This window comes from Malaclemys terrapin, chromosome 13 (genome assembly GCF_027887155.1).
Source record: "Malaclemys terrapin pileata isolate rMalTer1 chromosome 13, rMalTer1.hap1, whole genome shotgun sequence".
Lineage (NCBI taxonomy): Eukaryota > Metazoa > Chordata > Testudines > Emydidae > Malaclemys > Malaclemys terrapin.
The window spans coordinates 14,260,601-14,279,271 of NC_071517.1; the positions used below are offsets into that span (position 1 = coordinate 14,260,601).

The 18,671-nt window shown below is 44.8% G+C and overlaps 2 protein-coding genes across 2 annotated transcripts in view; both read left to right on the top strand.

Moving 5' to 3' along the window:
• CDR2L (cerebellar degeneration related protein 2 like) overlaps positions 1 to 7,790 on the top strand; it is a 29,614-nt gene extending 21,824 nt beyond the window's left edge. The window contains exons 4-5 of the mRNA XM_054047706.1: positions 130 to 294; positions 4,511 to 7,790. Of these exons, the coding sequence (XP_053903681.1) occupies positions 130 to 294; positions 4,511 to 5,396 (1,051 nt within the window). The 3' untranslated portion in view covers positions 5,397 to 7,790. The remainder of the gene's footprint in view (positions 1 to 129; positions 295 to 4,510) is intronic.
• Positions 7,791 to 11,758: 3,968 nt separating this feature from the next.
• On the top strand, positions 11,759 to 18,300 carry MRPL58 (mitochondrial ribosomal protein L58). Its single transcript, XM_054047707.1, has 6 exons — positions 11,759 to 11,974; positions 13,225 to 13,261; positions 14,590 to 14,649; positions 15,465 to 15,547; positions 17,065 to 17,234; positions 18,079 to 18,300. The coding sequence occupies exons 1-6, from the start codon at positions 11,789 to 11,791 to the stop codon at positions 18,161 to 18,163; spliced, it is 621 nt and encodes a 206-aa protein (XP_053903682.1). The 5' UTR covers positions 11,759 to 11,788; the 3' UTR covers positions 18,164 to 18,300.
• Positions 18,301 to 18,671: the final 371 nt, after the last annotated feature.

Genomic DNA, 18,671 nt, shown 5'->3' on the forward strand with positions numbered 1-18,671 from the left:
AATCTGCCCTCAAAGGAGTGCACTCTTCCCCTTCAGTGAGAGGGGATTGTTAAACAAGACCTTCGGCAGATGAGCACCTAAACTTCCTTGTTGCCTCTATTCACCTCTCTTTCTCTCTGACCCTGGCAGCCTGACGGAGACCATCGAGGGGCTGCAGAACCAAGTGGAGGAGCTGCAGAAACAGGTGGAGGAGCTGCGGAGCTTAGAGCAGCTGCGCATACGGCGGGAGAAAAGGGAGCGGCGCCGAACCATTCATACCTTCCCCTGCCTCAAGGAGCTGTGCTTGAGCCCCAGGTACCACCATGAAGCCAAGAGAGGGAAAGGCAGGTGCGGAGACTTTGGGAATATCAGCGAGGTCCTGGGAATCAGCAAATACTCCTTTGCCTTAATCACTCTGGACTGTATGTGGAAAGCATTTCCCATTAAAACTGGCATTTCTGCTGAGAGGGGAAGGGGAAAACCAGCAGCACGAGATGGGGGCAGGTTTTATTCCTATCTACCCCAGTCCATTAGAGTAGCACAAGTCAGGGAACACTGTGGATGTGACTCTAAAAAAGGTGAGCAATATTAACACAGGATTTGCCATTTACCATCAGTTTAGCATCTCACCTCTGCAATTGAGCCCAATAAATGATGCTTGAGAGGAAGGTGAGCCCCACCCCCAGGCAATGCACACAGTTATACAGTTCTGTAGTTGGTAGGGTTCCTTCCTGGTCACTATATTAGTTGATGCCTTGACTCATGAGATTGATTACCCCTTGGGGGGGGGGGGGGCTCATATAGCCTCTTATGAAATAGAGCTGCACCGGGGCAAGGAAAGGAGGTGCCCAGCCCAAGTGGCACTGCTTGGAGTCGTTCTACCTTTCTCATGCACGCTGCTTCCTGAGTGCAGTAGAGAAACATGTTAGGAGCAGGGCTGGATCTACATCTAAAAAGCTGTAGCCAGTATTCCCCCACTATGATTCTCCCACCACTGTCTAGTGCACAGGGGGGCAAGGCCTTACCCCAACAGGCTCCCTGGTGGGGCAGATGCCACAGCCAGTACCTCCCTATCAACTGCACCCAGACAGATGACATAGAGGAGTGTGAAATCCTGCATCCTCTTCTTCTGCCGCAGCTACAATAGAGCAGCCATGGGTTTTGCACGTATATTACTGCTATTTATTTATTTGTATTGTAGTAGCACCCAGGAGCCCAATCATAAATTAGGCCCCTATTGTGCTAGATGCTGTACAAACACATATGTTGTTATTGTTCATCCCACCCTGTCTAAAATCTAGCCACAGTATTAATTCATTGACCTCCTGGGGACATTTCTTGCTCAGCTTCCTACGTGATGGAATCTTCTCTAAATAGAGAATCAATAAACCTGCTATCCTATAGGAAAGCATTGCACTGCCCGGGGATACAAATGCACGGCCTTCTACTGGAGCAATGAAGGGGATGTTACAAGGGCATAATCTACCTCCAGGCAAAGTCTACTCAATATCCATGTGGTTGTTTTCCCACCATGCCCCTGTAGTACTTTACCCACATTGCCTCACTGCAGAGTTTGGCTTTTAAATTTGCATTTGGGGTTTGCAGGTCACTCTGTCCTACAGTAATTAGGAAATCTGTTCAATACGCCCCATCACCATCCAAGCCCTAGAGGGGAAGGGATGGTATTTTATCCTTTCCCATCTGTTCTAACTTGAGTGTTTATTGGGGTGGAGAAGGAAAATAGATTTCCTGACCGCAATGGGGGAGAATATTTCATGTAGTGTCCGTGATACAGAAGCACTGGAACAGGGGTTACTCCAGCAAGAATGTTTTTCCATTACCCTCATTTTATAAACCTCCTCCTACTCTTTCTGGAGAGCTGGCACTTCCTGGACACAGAACAGCAAAATCAAGTTTTGTTTTGTTTGTTTTTCAGGGTGGGGTTAAGCTCAGAGGCTGCAACACACATTCCACAATTTTACTACTTTGTTGTTTTAGGCAACACAGTTTTTCAGGGCAGGTTCTCCCACTTTTGTCCTTCCTTGGTGGGCAAAGCCAAATGCCTGAAGAGCACAGATTCCCACAGCAGCAGCTTACAATGTTAGCCTTTGGCACAGAGGGAAGGGGAGATGGGTGACAGGTTCCTAGTGCAATACATTTGTGTATACTTTATTCCCATTACTGCCAATTCCTCCTCTCCCTCCAATCCTAGGTGCCACCAGAAGGGGTGGGAATGGACTAAGACCCTTCCCTGCTGACTAGGTGTAAGGATGCCGTTCTGGCGGGACCCAACTGAGAGTGCCAATTCAGGACAAATTGCTTAAAATAGGGCAGTTACAGCCCAAGGCTGGGGTTTTTGCCACCTCTAAGGCAAACCAAACCAGCCAGACAGTGAAGACTTTGGTCTCAGCCCACTGGCTAACCACAAGTCACACAAGCAATTTCCTTAGACATTCCAGTTTTCCAGTATCACCACCAGTGCCACTCATTATGAGGACCAATGGTTATGAAAACCAATACCCCAATAAAAGAAAAAAGGTTCTCCTGATCCCAAAGGATCAGGCCTCAGACCCAGGTCAATATACAAATCAGATCTTACCCACAAATCATGCTGTTGCCAGTCCTTTAGAATCTAGAATCTAAAGGTTTATTCATAAAAGACAAAAGATAGAGATGAGAGCTAGAATTTGTTAAATGGAATCAATTACATACAGTAATGGCAAAGTTCTTGGTTCAGGCTTGTAGCAGTGATAGAATAAACTGCAGGGTCAAATCAAGTCTCTGGAATACATCCCCAGCTGGGATGGGTCATCAGTCCTTTGTGTAGAGCTTCTGTTTCTAGCAAAGTCCTCCAGAGGTCAGAAGCAGGATTGAAGACAAGATGGAGACGAGGCATCAATCTTATATAGTCTTTTCCAGGTGTAAGAACACCTCTTTGTTCTTACTGTGGAAAATTACAGCAAAATGGAGTCTGGAGTCACATGGGCAAGTTCCTGCATACTTTGCTGAGTTACAAGGCATATTTGCCTTCTCTCAATGGGTCGATTGTATAGCTGATGGTCCTTAATGGGCCATCAAGCAGGCTAGGCAGAGCTAACACCAGCTTGTCTGGGAAGCCACCCAGAAGCATAGCATAAGTTTGAAATACAGACAGTATAGAGCCAATATTCATAACTTCAACTACAAAATTGATACACACATATAGACAGCATAATCATAACCAGTAAACCATAACCTTGTCTTAGACACCTCATTTGACCCCCTTGATAAAAGATTTGGTGCCATTTCAGGACTTTGGTTGCAACCATGTTCTATATGGTCCCAGATTATGTCAATAACACTAGGCCAGTGATGTTCAATCACTACCAAAGAGTGGGAGGTGGGCAAATACTTCTGAAGCAAAGTGACTAGCTTTTAGCTCATGTACCCTTCCTTCTCCAGGATAGAAAGTTGATGCAACGAATCCCTACCAGCCCAGGGAGGAAAAATCTCAAGCCCTGTATTTTCAGCCCAAGTTGGTAGTGCCTTGAAGATATTATTATGAAATGGCTGTGAGGGGGCTTGTGGAAAATGAATTTGGCGGCTGTCACTCATGTTGCCAAAAGCGAAGGCCTTATCTGCATGAGAAAGTTGCACTGGTTTAACTAACGGAGTGATTTAGTTTAACCAGTGCAGGGGTCGGAATCAGTCTCAAAGCCAGTTTAAGTTAAATTGGGATGACTCTCATATAGACAAGGTCCAAGCATCCAAGTCACAAAAGTGCAGCCCCAACTGGCAATCCTGTCAGCAATCTTAGTGACTGAATATGGATCATGGAGGGTGAACAGTCCTCTCACCTCTACCGGTGGTTCTCCAGGACAAAGTGGAGGCATGTGGGAGGGGCAGAATGGGGAAGCTAACACGGCCACTGCCTGAGCTATACCTAGTCTGTATATAGGGGGACAAGTTCCATCTCCACTTTGGTGGAGTAGCATTTCGTTAGGTAGCATTTCGCCAGATCTGTATAAAACCCAGATCCTTTGCAAAGTAACACAGTGATAAGGGAGAACTGCCAGTTGCTGAATCCATGATACAGGTTTCCATGTGAAGGGAACGAATAAAGCAGCCTGGGTAGGACACTGGAGTGGGAGTCAGAAGTCCTGGGTTCTGTTCCCATCTCTACTACTGACCTGTATGTGACCTTGTGCAAGTCACTTCCTTTCTGTGTGTCTCATTTCCCCTCCCACTCTTTTGTCTCTCGTATAATTAGATTGTAAACTCTCTGGGGCAGGGGCTGTCTTTCATGTTTATGTACAGTACCTGGCACAATGGAGACCCAATCTTGATTGTGGCCTCTAGGCATAACAGTAATACAAATAATAACAAAGCACCCACAAGCCAAATCTCATTTGGTTACACCAGTGTGTATCCAGGGTAGCTCCTCCTTGTACTTCAGTGAAATTACTGGTGTAACTGAGAGCAGAATTTAGCTCCAGTATCCTTAAGAGACCATTATTTTGCCAATAACTCACTACAATCTCCTCTGCCACAGGTATGAAGATGCGTTCCAGGTCCACAGCTCTTCAATGGAGCTCAACCAAAACCCTATGGAGAGGGAGAATGAGCGTCTCCAGGCCATGGTGAATTCCCTTAGGTCCCAAGTCAACCAGGAGAAGCAGCGGAAGGAAAGGGTGGAGCGCGAATACACTGCCGTCATCCAGGAGTACTCAGACCTGGAGCAACGGGTGTGCGAGATGGAGAGCTGCAAACTGCGCATCAAGGAGTTGGAGGCTGAGCTCCTGGAGCTACAGCAGATGAAACAAGTCAAGAAGTATCTTCTTAGCAGAGAGGACAACCTGTCTGAAGCACTTCTGGAGCCATTAAACAATGCCCCCGAAGCAGATTATATCGACCTCTCAGAGGAAGACGGGAGTAAAACTCACAGTGCATCCATGACAGCATCCCCAAATCACCCCGTCCGGAAAAGCTGCAGTGACACTGCCCTCAACGCCATCGTGGCCAAGGACGCCGTGAGCCGGCACGAAGGCAACTACACACTGCACGCCAACAACGTGCGCAAGCGGGGCATGTCAATCCTGAGGGAGGTGGACGAGCAGTACCACGCCCTGCTGGAGAAGTACGAAGAGCTCCTCAGCAAATGCCGGCAGCACAAGGACAGCGTGCGCCACACCGGAGTCCAGACCTCCCGCCCCATCTCTCGTGACAGCTCCTTCAGGGACTTCCGGGGAGAGGGTCACGAGCTGGAAGAGCGGAAGACAATAGAGAAGAGCCTTAGCAAACACGTGGAGGCTGTGGACAAGCGGCTGGAGCAGAGTCAGCCAGAGTACAAGGCCCTTTTCAAGGAGATCTTCTCACGCATCCAGAAGACGAAAGCCGACATCAATGCCACCAAGGTGAAAAACAAGTCTAGCAAATGAATCCCACCGCCATGATGTTTCTTTTGCTCCCACATGCAACCTCAACAACCAGCTCTTCTCTTTTGCTCCAGGAAATACTGAGCAGCCCTGCTGCCTTGAGGCCTGGAGGCCTCTCACTTTGTTTTCTTGTACAGGAAGGGGGCCTACATGGCTCAAGGGCAAGAAAGTGCCATGGAGACTCAAGTCACTTTTGTAAGTTAGTGCTCCAAGTGAACCCAGCTGCCAGGGTTTCTGAACCTGCTGGAAAAGCTGTATATTGTAGTTCTAGATAGTTTCAGAAACTTTACAATGAATTCCTGCATGTATTGCTACAGCAGCCAGAAATCACAAACACCGGAAACCAACCAACTACCCGCCCTTTCAGCTTCTCCTCCAGCTACTGTGTTTGATTATCTGCAGGCAAAAGCTTGGATCTCCTGCAGTGTCCTAGAATGGCATGGGTGCAGTGTTACAAAAAAGCCATCAGAACTTCCAGAGACTGATTCAAAACACTCAGCCCTTCTCTCTCTCTTTGGTTTACTGCAAAGGACCCACAAGTGTACCTGAGACACTTTAGTTTGACCTTTCTGTTCCCCAAAGGGCAGTATGTTCTTCCTATTTAAGCCATTCTCTTATCAGCCAGGTTTTTCAGAGATTTACAATGCAAACTAATTGCAACTGGAAAAACTTGAAGAGAAATGTAGAACTGGTTACTGTTATGTCTTCATCAGCCTCCCCGGATGAGTCAGTCTTAGGACTTTAAGCGTATACGATATCCTTCTTTTACACTCCAGGTGAATCACAGTCAGGTTGAATTCATCTTATGGTTGAAACTGATGACCAGGGCTTTCCCAGAAGCCAAACAAGAAGTGCTGTTACTGGTTCAGAGAGATACCCCTCATCTCTAGGTTTGGGTATTGGTCCTCTGTGCCTTGCTATTCAAGAGATCATCATTGCCCCTCCATATTGCCAAATATGACTTGTCTGGGTTTGCAAAGACAGATTAGCAGTGACTCACACGTGGAGGGATAACAACAAAGCACCACATTCTTAAAGTGTTAAGAGCAGTGATTACCAACAACAGTATTTATCACACTGTCCCCAGACCTTCACCATTAATACTCCTGACTGAGCTGACAGACAGAGTTTTCTGCTGACAATAATCCAACTTGGCTGAGTTGCCTTTTCCAAAGGTTGTCACCTGCCATGGAGTTTTAAATATTCCAAATTAATTTGCCAGCATCAGAATCTCTCTACTCTCTTCACACGCCCACTGAGAGATGCAGACACACACACACACACAAAAGGCCTCCCCAATCTCAGGAATCACCAGTATCCATTTCTCAGAAACCAAGAGTGGGCCTTGTTTGGTCAGACATTTGTATGTGGCATCTTGCGGGGCTCATGAATATATGCAGATAAACAGCATTTCACTAGAGCTTCAGATACAGACCCAGAGCGCTCAGCTGCAGGGGAGGATCCTGACTGTTGGTATAAGTTACTGAAGTTATAAATTACTGAACAGTATTCAACATGCACTTAAGGAAACTTTGGGCTGGACTCTGATTTCATTTACACCAGCTTAAATCCCAAAGTCTCTTTTTCTGGAGTTACACTGGTATAAACGAGATCAGAATCTGGCTTTTGGTTATTTTTTAGCATAATTTATCTCATTTTCTTTTTTTCCCCCTCCATTGTCTTATTCTCCAAATTCAGGACCTGACCCCGTGAGGAGCCAACCGCCCTCCGCTCCCATTGAAATTAGCGAGGATTGAGCGCTCAGCACTTTGCAGCATCAGTCCCTCGGTCTTTTTCAAAAAGCTGCCATCATGGCAGTTTGCAAAGGTGCGACCTCCAAACCATCACCACTGCTGCCTCTTAGATTGGCCTGCCAGAGGGACCCAGTTCTGCAAATACCCTCCCCCTTCCCACCCAATGCCAAAAGCTTCTCTCTTGCACCCTTGACATTTTCAGATGGCCAGTGGCCCCAAACTCTGAAGTATTAGGAGCCATACACATGATTGTGGCTACCAGTCTGGTAACCGTATGGAGAACCTTCATGCCTTATTTATAATGGAAAGCAGTTGTTAAAAAAAAAAAAAAAAAAAAAAGTAAGCATCAAGTAGATTTTCTCAGAGAATTCACCATGCTCTTTGTTGCCACTGTCATGATACTTGGTGTGTTGATTATTAATGTTCCTTTACCTAAATCTTTATACTAGGGGACTTTTGAACCTTTGTCTGTTCTAAAGTCATCTGTTGCATCAGTGTGAAGGGGATCACTATCACTTTCGGTTTCAAACACTGTAAAGTATGAACCAGCATCTCAGTTTAAGTGTACATCAGATAAATATATTTAAAAATGCTTTATTCTCTTCCTAAATAAAAAGAAACCCCGGTATTCTGAAAGCTGAAACTTTCTTTGTGGCTGTTTTTGATTCCAAGAATATCAGGTCGTGCTGTTTCTTTGAATTTCTGGCATGATGTAGGGCAAGAAAATGCTTTAGGCTCCTTGCGAGAAGCTGGAGAGAATGCAGCAGAGTGAATATACCGCTATAGTTATTTATATAACACACATTTCATGTATTCGGGTTATTATCACCAACCACATCATGAAAACGCACTGCCTTATCAATTCTCAACAGTCCGTTAACTTGCAAAATTCTGAATACCCAACACAAATGCGGATTATTTTTTTTAATTTAAAAACAGGATCCAGAAAAATTATTCATGCAAGTGACAAGGTATTAACACTTGGCTTAACAAAGGAACAGCTGCAGTATATCAGCTGCTTGTACAGCAAAGTGCTGAGAGCATCCTTTCTGCGTCCAAAAATATTAGTGGCCATACACACAGAGAGACTTGTGATTCACAGTCAATTGGGGGAGGGAGTTGGTTTGTTTTAAATGAGGGTTCCAGTGAACTGCGCCCCTATGAAAAGGACAAAATAAGCATTTTCGCACTTAGACAGAATCTTATATTTAAGGATCTCCAAGTGCTTTACAAATACTAATTGATTAAGCATCCCAGCACTATTAAGAGATAGGTCAAGAAGATCTAACGATCGTTTTACCCACCATGGAAATGTAGACAGCTGTCTAATGGAAGGTGGCATCTGTGTAACACCACACAGAAACACCCTTAAACGGTTTAGGACAGGAAGTGAATAACAAACTGTATCCCGTTGCAATTGCAGGGGAAATTTAGAGCAGCAGGATCAGAATTTGGCCAGAATACCTAGGTTCAGCAGAATAGGTGTGTGAGAATCTTTAATGACCACAAGTGGTCTAAAACTCAGTTTTACTTTGCGTTTGAAAGACAGCACTTACACCCAGCCCAGCTCCATCGGCATCACTCTGGGACAATGAGTTGGTTCCAATTCAAGTCCCAAATCAGAAAAGTCTCCGTAATCAGGAATAGGAATGGATTTCCTTAAGCAAAGCTTAAGTGCTTTCCAGAACTGAGGCCTCAGAGAGAAAAATGCCATCTACGGAGTCACCTGCATCATTTCCTGTAGCACCTATGGTTTCTACGGAAGTTTCCCATCCAAGTATGGACCTGGCCCAGCCCAACTGGCTTGTGAAATCTGATAGGATCACTGTGCAAGGTGTGAATACATCCTTAGGCACATCAGTCCACCATCATAAATTATAGGATGGTTTCGTACAGCCCCTGCTCCACAATAACATATGTCACCAGATGGAATGAACCTGCTTTAAAAACAAGCCCCAACATTGGTGGTTTTAATTCTCCATACTTCATTAAGCCTTAAAAGCTTGGTTCTGTTTGAGTTACATCAAAGTCAAGTCTTATCCAAGCCCTCTCTACATGCACATCTCTCATCCATACCCTGTCTCTAAACAAGAGAAAGGTGAAAGGGTGCTGGTTGTAACCCAATAACCTCCCTGCTTCACACAGGGTTCTTGTGGCAGGGCTCTCAACTGACAGGTGGAAAAAGAGGAAAGGTCTCTTCATTCAAAATTTGCATTCAATTGGGTCACTTCAGTCACCTTCGTTCTGATGTCCTCTTGGCATGTACAGCCAGTGAGACAATAATGCAGACAGGTTTAACAACAGTTGGCAAAGTGGATCATCGTGATACAGCTATTTCTTCTCCATCCCTTCGGCTACAAATCATAAACATTTACCTATTTGTTGCTTGAAATTAAGGTCACCAGATGGCATAACTTGGCTCTGATGACTTTTTTTTTTTTTTTTTTAAAGCATTCAATTATCAGAGCAGAAGTCCCCAGGGTCTCCATTCCCAAACAACCTGCGTTGCCGTGGTACTATACAGATCAGATTAAAACAAAACACAGTGCCCTCCATGGCCCATCAGCACTGCTTAGTGTCACCCGTAGCAGGACATAAAACATTTAACTCCTTTCGCAAGGAGCTGAGCGTGCTGCCTCGGCAGCGATTACCAGAGACCCAAGCTCAGACCCATTACACAGCCCCTATACATGCAGAGTAGCCTCCCACCACACCAACTTTTCAACCATCTTGACTTCGTTCTGCAGTTTAAACTAAGCGTTCTTCTTATCTCTAATACCATTTCTACTCCTGCCAAAACGTAAGAGGCTCTGGCAGTACTGTCCCCACTTTGCCCATTACCCTACTGCCAGAAGCAGTGACTCCTGCCTGTCTCTGTCAAGTAGTAAAGTTCCTATTTCAAGGGAAATGGAGGGTGCTCGGCACTTTGCATAAGGCTCTTAGAATCTCACAGGACTAAGCCTTATCTCTGCTCTATTGGAGAAGTCCAGGTGCCCAGAAAACACTTTATTATTACTCTATGTAATCATTAAAGAGGGGGTGGAGACAGATAACTACTTGTGATATGCACCCTCTCATTCTTACAAAAAGAAAATACTCTGGGATTTTATAGGGATTAGCCCAAGATATTGTAGCTCTGAGCGGGAGTGAGGGATTGTCGCCGAATAGCTGGACGTGCCGCCCCTCTCCCAAGTGGCCACCCTAAGCAATTAGCATATGCTGTTGGGATGGGAGATTTTACTGTAAAATACCAATGTTACCAACTCTCACCATTTTATGCAAGACTTAATATACTTGATGTTTTTGTTAAGGCCCTAGAGCCTGGAGTCATGGAAATACACCAGAATCTCAGCTTTCATTTTTAAAAAAGTTTCTAGCCATCATGATTGCAAAGATAAGCTTGAACACATGAACCCTAACCATGCAAAAGCCAGAATGCAAATAAAGAATTCCAAATGTTTTTTTCTTCACTCTCATGATTTTTAAATCAATCCTATGATTTGAGAGGGGGAGAAGAGTACTCGTGATTTTTGAACATTTGGGATTGCCAAAACAGAAATACTGATCAATGCACAATACAGGGATAGGTAACATCTGCACCTAAAGTCAAGGCATTAGCGCAATACGCAACATTATCACAGAGCCACACATCACCACCATGTGTCACTGCACTGCCCAAAGGAAATTAGAGAACATTCTCTGGCCTGTGTTAAACAGTCACCCTAGATCAGTGGCTCTCAAACTTTTGTACTGGTGACTCCCGTTCACTCAGCAAGCCTCTGAGTGAAACCCCCTTCCCCCTTTATAAATTAATAACACTTTTTTTTTCATATATTTAACACGATTATAAATGCTGAAGGAGAAGCAGAGTTTGGGATGGAGGTTGGCAGCTCATGACTCCCCATGTAATAAGCTCACGACCCCCAGTTTGATGACCCCTGACCTAGATCATCACAAGGATCCCTTCTGGCCTTGGAATCTAGGACACCTCTGCTAGACCAGGGAACCCCACCACCATTCCACATCCCTCCCAACCATTCCAGTGGTTAAAGCAGGATGAGTCCTGCCCCCAGGAGGGTGGGAAGCCATGTCTGCCCTGGGAAGAGGGAGGCTGCAGGGTTCGGTCCTGCCCCCAAGGAGTGGGGAACTGAGGGGGAGGGGGGCAAGGGTGGTTGCAAAGCAAGGCTGCCTGCACTCACCCCTCTGTGGTGGCTCCTGCCCCATGGGCCCGGCTGGACCTACGCGCGTTGCAAGCTGGCCCTGGGGCACGGTGTTGCTCAGGTTTGGCCCAGCCTCCCTGACCGGGGGTGCGGGAGGGGGCAGGACACAGCTGGGCCAAATTTGAGCGAGTGACGCTGCGACCCCCCGTGTGGAGGCAGATGGGGAGGCATGGGGCAGGGGCTTGGCTATTGGGGGTCAGAGCGGGACAGCCCCACGCAACCAGGCCTCTTGGGAGTGCTGGGCCCACGCCACGTTATCCTACAGCAGCTCCCACCCGGCAAACCGCAGCCCCGTCCCTGACCCGCCTGCACTCACAGCAGCACGGACCGGAGGAAACTTGCCCCGGAACCCCCGCAGCGCAGTCGCTGTTTCCCGGACGGACGGCGGACACCTAAGGGGAGTGCACGCAGAGGACCCAAGATGGCGGCGCGCGTGTTGCGGGGCCTTTGCCGGGCGAGGCCGGCGCTGCTCCCCGCCCGGACCCCCCGAGGCATCCTCCACCGAGCCGCCGCCGGCGCCGCCCCCAGCTCCGAGTTCCGGAGCCAATACGCCCTGGACAGGCTCTATCCGGAGCAGAAGAGAAGCGACGCTGAGGAGGGGACCCAAGTGCGTGGGGAGGGGACGAGGCAGAACGCCAGGGCAGGGGCGTGGCTTGATTGCAATGGGTGGGACCTGATAGGAGTGGGAGGGGACAGAGGGGCGGGCAGACTGCAGTGGGTGGGGCCTGATAGTAATAGGAGATGATGGGCGTGGCTTGAGTGCAATGAGGGGGCATAGTGGCAGCAAATAATAGGTGATGTCAAGTTATATGCAACTTTTGTTGTCCCTTGTTTCATTCAAAACAACCCCCCCTCTTTAGTGGCTATGTCATGCCTGTGGGGTGGTTTCAGAATGCTCCCTGTGGTCCATTGCCCCATGACATTGTCCTGTGCTAGAGAAACAGCCTTGCAGCACAGCTTCATATGATGTCTCTTGGCAGTAGAAGTTACTTTGAGGACCTGTTTCTGGCCTGGGTGCTGGGCTTTACAGGGAGCAGAACCTCAGCAACAAAAAAACAGGAGTCTCTAAGGATAGGTCTTCACTAGCGGCAGCTCTTCCAGCGCTGTAAACAACCCACCTCCACAAGGGGAGTAACCTCCAACGCTGCCACTTTACAGCGCTGAAACTTGTTTTTTCACACCCCTGAGCAAGAAAGTTGCAGTGCTGTAAAGTGGTAGGGTAGACAAGACCTAAGATAAAAAGAGTAACAGCATCCTTGATGATGATAGTTTGGTTGTGGTGTCTGTCATGGCAAAGATGTCAGTCTCCAGTGGGAAGTTGAAAAAAACACCAAGTGATGTAGCATAATTATGGAGAAAAGGGGAGAGCAGTGGAGAGGGATAAGGTGAGGCTGTACTAGTACAACACGTATGGAATGTCTGGATGGCATATCACAAATGCCTAAAATAGACAATAAAAACAGCTTGTGTGGAAAGAGCCTGTAGAGCAGGATTGTGTAAGACAACACATGAGCTAATCTGTTTACAAGGGAAAGAGGAAAATATCCAGCATGGACACCGCAGGTGAAAGGTGCAAAAATGAGAATTATAAACCAGGCCTCTGCAGCAACACACTCTCAGATGCATACACTAGATAAAAGAATAGTTCTAGGTCCAGGATATACAACTGATTACAGGGATGTTTTCACAAGGCAATTTTGAATATGTCATTTTCTGAAAGATAGAGTAGTTATGCAGCAATAGCTTCTGTAATTATATTTTCTTCTAAATTGCTCTGGAGACTGACTTTATTGCAAAAGTGCTTTCTGTAGCATCAAATGGCAGTTGCTTCATTGTGTGTGTTTGTGTATTTTATAGGATGGGACAAAACAAACCTCTTCTGATATTCCTATGGGTAAGTCTAGCCTATAAGAGAAATGCCTTTTCTTTGTCCAAATTGCTTTCAGTGGGGTTTTATTGTCAGTAAATCAATTAAAATAATCTAAAAGATTTCAGTTACCTGCGCAGAAACAACAAAAAGCAAAGTAGTAAGTCATTAGCAAAGTATTAATTTCTACAGCTTCCATTAGCATTGAAATGTTACCCATAAACATAAGGAAGTGATCATAGAATAAGTTTTGTGCACAAGATGTGTTGATGACTGGAAGAAGAGGGTGGAGGAACCTGACAAGAAACTGAATTAATCCTGAATTTGTTTTGTACACTATAAGAGCTGGAAGAGAGTCTATATGATGATTATGATATTTGATGATAGAAAATGGGATAGGTGGAGGAAATGTAATATAGAAGGGCAATTAAAATTTAGAATGACTTGGATAAGGTAGATCAGTATTTAATATAAAGCAATGAGACTGAAAATCTTGCCTATAATGGTTAAAGCCTTTCTGAACCTGAGCAAGAAAAGTATTTTGGTGGGGTGGAATAAGGTGGAATTCTTTAACTCTCGTTTTGGGGATTAACAGCAGTAAAGTACTGGTCCAAAACCCACTCCATTAGTAGTCTTTCCACTGATTTCAGTAGGGTTTGGATCAGGCCCTAACTGATTAGATAATCTGTAAGCACCTTGTAACAAAACAGTGGGTTTATACATAGAAATATCAAATACCTCAGAGGATCATATTTGTTGTAGCTACCTTTCCACTTGAGGAGCTGTCTGTTAACTCTACCAGAGCTAGTCAATATGGATTCTGAGTTGGCCATCTCAACTTTCAACTTGCATTCTCTCCCCCATCCCCACATCATTTAAGTGGGTCTTACCCTTGGGGGTATGCAGAAGTCTTCCAGGGGTACATCAACTCATCTAGATATTTGCCTAGTTTTACAACAAGCTCGATAAAAAGGGCTAGTGAAGTCAGTACAAACTAAAATTTCATACGGACAATGATTTGTTTATACTGCTCTATATACTATACACTGAACTGTAAGTACAATATCTATATTCCAATTGATTTATTTTATAATTATATAGTAAAAATGAGAAAGTAAACCATTTTTCAGTAATAGTGTGCTGTGACGCTTGTATTTTTATGTCTGATTTTGTAAGCAAGTAATTTAAATGAGGTGAAACTGGACACAAGACAAATCAGACTCTTGCAAGGGGACAGTAGTTCGGAAAGGTTGAGAGACACTGATTCAGATCATTTCTTTTCTCTGTTTCTTACTGTGTGATTAGTTGTAGATCTGGCTGTGGGATTAAGCACTCCTGCGTTCTTGTCTTCTTAGATCGTCTGTCCATATCCTATTGCCGGAGCAGTGGACCCGGAGGCCAGAATGTTAATAAAGGTACAAAAAAATTTCTGTGGATTTAAAAATATATAGACTGTACAACAACTTGAAAACTTGGATTTCCAATACTTTTTAAAAATCCTAATCAAATTTGGGATTGACCTTCTGATTGTTGTTCGTTTTTCATTATAGTGAAGACATTCAAAGGGACATGTAGGCCTACCAAGCTTAACCCAAAATTTAAGCGTTGTAAAAAGAAGTCATCGCAAACTTCAGACCAGTAGAAATGTTTAATAATTTTATTTTTATTCCAATAGAAACAATTTGGTTTAAACAAAAACAGGTCTCTGCAGTGTTTGCAACTTGAACTGTGCAGCACTGCAATGCAGGAGAACCTGAAAGTGAAACTGACTAGTCTGTTTTCATGTTACAAGCTGAGAAACATGCAAAAAGAAATCAGAGTTTTTAAAAACAGATTAAAAAAAAACACACTAACTTCCAGTTAACTAAGGAATTACTAGTAACATATGGTGGGAAACTTTTTTTAAAAGGCAAATATCAGGATAAAAAAATATTTTTAAAATAAGTATTAAGTGATTTAGTCTTTGTAATTGGAGAAAGTAGCAGTTAGATTCTATTTGATAATGCCCCGGTGATCAGATAGTATGATTAGGTCCATATAAACACCTAGGTAGAGGTTTTTCTTTAACTGTGGCACTGAGAAGAGCAGAAAAAGGATGTAAAAAGAAGAAACTGCTGTGATCCTGCTGCGCACTCAAATTAGAATAATCATGGCAATCTAATCACCAGCTGCTTTTGAATGTGAATTGCATGAGATGAATTAAACATTCCCTTCTTTCTTTCACCCACAGTGAATAGTAAGGCAGAAGTTAGATTCCATTTGGCATCAGCTGATTGGATTGCAGAAGATGTGAGGCAGAAAATAGCAGTGATGGTAACTATCAACCTTTTCCTTCCCCTTCCAACCATTTTATTTAACTTTACAGCCTTCTGTCACAGTTGAGGGCAACTGCATCTGAATTTCCCACTCATGGGCATGGGCTAGGGCACCCAATCTAGGCTTGCAGCTCCTCAGCTATCATCTCCTTTGGGTGGAGACCTGCATCTTTCTCTCTCTGGACCTCAGTTTTTCCGGGCTGCATGGTTCCCTACCTACATTAGGGTTACCATACGTCCGGTTTTTCCCGGACACGTCCGGCTTTTCGGCAATCAAACCCCCATCCGGGGGGAATTGCCAAAAAGCCGAACATGTCCGGGAAAATGCCGGCCGGGCACTTCCCCTCCCGCGGCGGCTCTGTTCCTCCCCGGACTCTTCGGCTCTGTTTAAGAGCCGAGCTGCCAGAGCGCTATGGGCTTCAGGCAGCCCCTATGCCTCCGGACCCTGCGCCCCTGGCCGGGCACTTCCCCTGCCGGGCTCCAGCGGCGCAGGGTCTGGGGGCTGCCCAGCAAACCGTGAAGCCGTTAGCGCTCGGGCAGCCCTTTTCGCGTGGCTGGGAGTGGGAGGGAGGAGGGGGCGGCGTTAAGGCGGGGTTGGAGCGGGGAAGGGGCGGAGTTGGGGCGGGGCGGGGAAATGGGCAGGGCCAGGGCCCGTGGAGGGTCCTCTTTTTTTATTTGCTAAATATGGTAACCCTACCTACATTATGATTTCCCCAGCAAGTCAGACTGCTTAAGCAGGCCTGCTTTGCTTTCTCCTCAGAGGCTATAAACAGCATCATTGCCCACAGTTATAAATTACCAAACAGTCCTTTTCAGGCCAGCACATTTATTCTTAAAGTGAAAGTATTGCAAAGAAAAACATTAAAAACCTCAATAAAAACTGTGGAAATAGAGTGACAAAACCTACACCCATGCTACTAAGCTTATCAGAGATCACCCCCAACTTCAACCAGGGCTCTGGCAGGTGATCAGACCTTCAAACCCCACAAGGGGGTTTTCAGTGGTTACAAGTTCATACCAGTTAGCTCACACCTAGCACACACATGCATAGGTTAGCCTTTCCTTTATACAGGTTGTGTCTTTGATCTTCAGAGACCATGAATAGGTAATGTGTCAGATTATGGTTCTCTCCTCGGGGCTCAGCTTCGAAAGGTTGGGTCCAGAGGTTGGAATTTGCATTCCTCCCTGCACCATTATTTCCTAGGTAACCCACTTAACTATATCCCAAAAGTTCCTTCTTGTCTGGCACATTGTTTAAAATAGTCCTTTGAAGCTCATAACACTTCCCGGGGCTGATGTTGGCCACATCTGCCCCCTAAAGAAGTTACAATCCCACAATAATACATACATTTTGTATTTCTAATACAATGGATTTCAAAGCTATTTAAACTTAATTCAGTAGATTTCCGAAAGATTTTGTGGAAAATTGATATATCTGTCACAGCTTCTATGCCAGGAAATGCTACATTTGTAACAGTGTTCGTAGGCAAATATTTGATCTCTTTTCCTCCCCAGCACAAGAATAAAATAAATAAATCTGGCGAGCTGATCATAAACTCTGAAGTGAGTCGCTACCAAATGAAGAATCTGGCAGACTGCTTGGAAAAAATCAGAAACATGATTAAGGAGGCCACTCAGAAATCCAGTGTGGTATCCAAGGAGAATTCCCAGCTCCTCATAGCCAGGTATAAAACAAAAATAGGGCTCCACTTCAACTAGATTTGGATTATCCAGACAAAATCCAGTTACACAATCCAATTGGAATTTGCAGGTGGTTTAAAGATAGCCCTGCCCAGGAGGCCTATCGTGATGTTAGCAGGGACTGTAGCAGAGCTACAACAGGGAGCCAATGGATCAGGCAGGGCTGCTCTAGCTAGACCATTCTAAGTAACTTGCACTGTTCTATCACTTCTGGACCTGGAGTGTTTTAATGTAACTTTATACTGTGCTAGCCACTGTAATAATTTTTTTCATACCTGATCAGAGCACTGGTCCATCAAATCTGGTATCCACATTCTACAATTGACTAGAGCAGTGGTTCTCAACCTATTTACCACTACGGCAGGCCACACATGCCGTTTTCTATGTGTTATATGGGCCACATCCACACAGTATATATACTATCTGTATAGCACTGAGGATGTCAATGGGCAGCAGCTGTGTGCTGATTGGGCCATAAGCAGCCCACAGGTTCAGAACCATTGCTCTAAAGGAAGGTGAAAGATCCCTGTGGCCAACGGTGTAATGTTTTGGAGTGAGAAGGGCTGGAATTCCTTCCTGGCCTCTGTGATAATCAACTTACACCCCGAGACATGAGATTTTGCTACTCCTATCCTAGCATGAATAATTCATTATAGTTCAGCTATTTACTTCATTACAACATCCAAAGGGCAGGGATTGTCTCCCTGCATGCACGGACAGCACCTAGTAACATGTGGTGTGTGTTATCATAAGATAAGTGTGGAATAATAGTTGTTTTTAAATGTTTCTAGGGATAGGCTGTTTAAGGCACTTTTTCTCTGTTCTTAGGGTGCAAAAAATGAATCGTGAACGACTGCGACAGAAAAAAATTAATTCGACTATAAAACAAAGCAGGAGGGTAGACTTTGATTGAAGACAACAACAAAATTGCCGGGATATCGTATTTTTAAACATATTGGCCTGGAAACTGAAGAGGATACTCAAATTATAAACTGTCTTTAAAAAAGCCTTTGCTTAAAACATGTAAAAATAAAATGTAATTTAACATCTGCTTTCTTGTATTTAGTAAAGTGGGTTTTCACTAACAATATTTGCAGTAGAATATTTATGTCTCAGAAATTGTCCATGTTTTAAAAGAAAGCCAAATGCTTAGGCTTTCTTCGGCCATAATTTTTTTTTTTTTTTTTTAATTCCTCCTGCCCCTATTGTAGGCCCTTTTGTATTTATGTGTGAGAGCAATCTCTGCTTCTATAGAAGCAAGTACCGTATATACTCGTTCATAAGCTGAATATTTTTGGTAAAAAAGGGACGCATCGAAGAGCGGGGGTCGGCTTATAAACGGGTCTACACCAAAATTTGATGATTTTAAATTCTATGGAATCATTGAATTGAATATCTAATACATTGTTGTTTTGTTTACC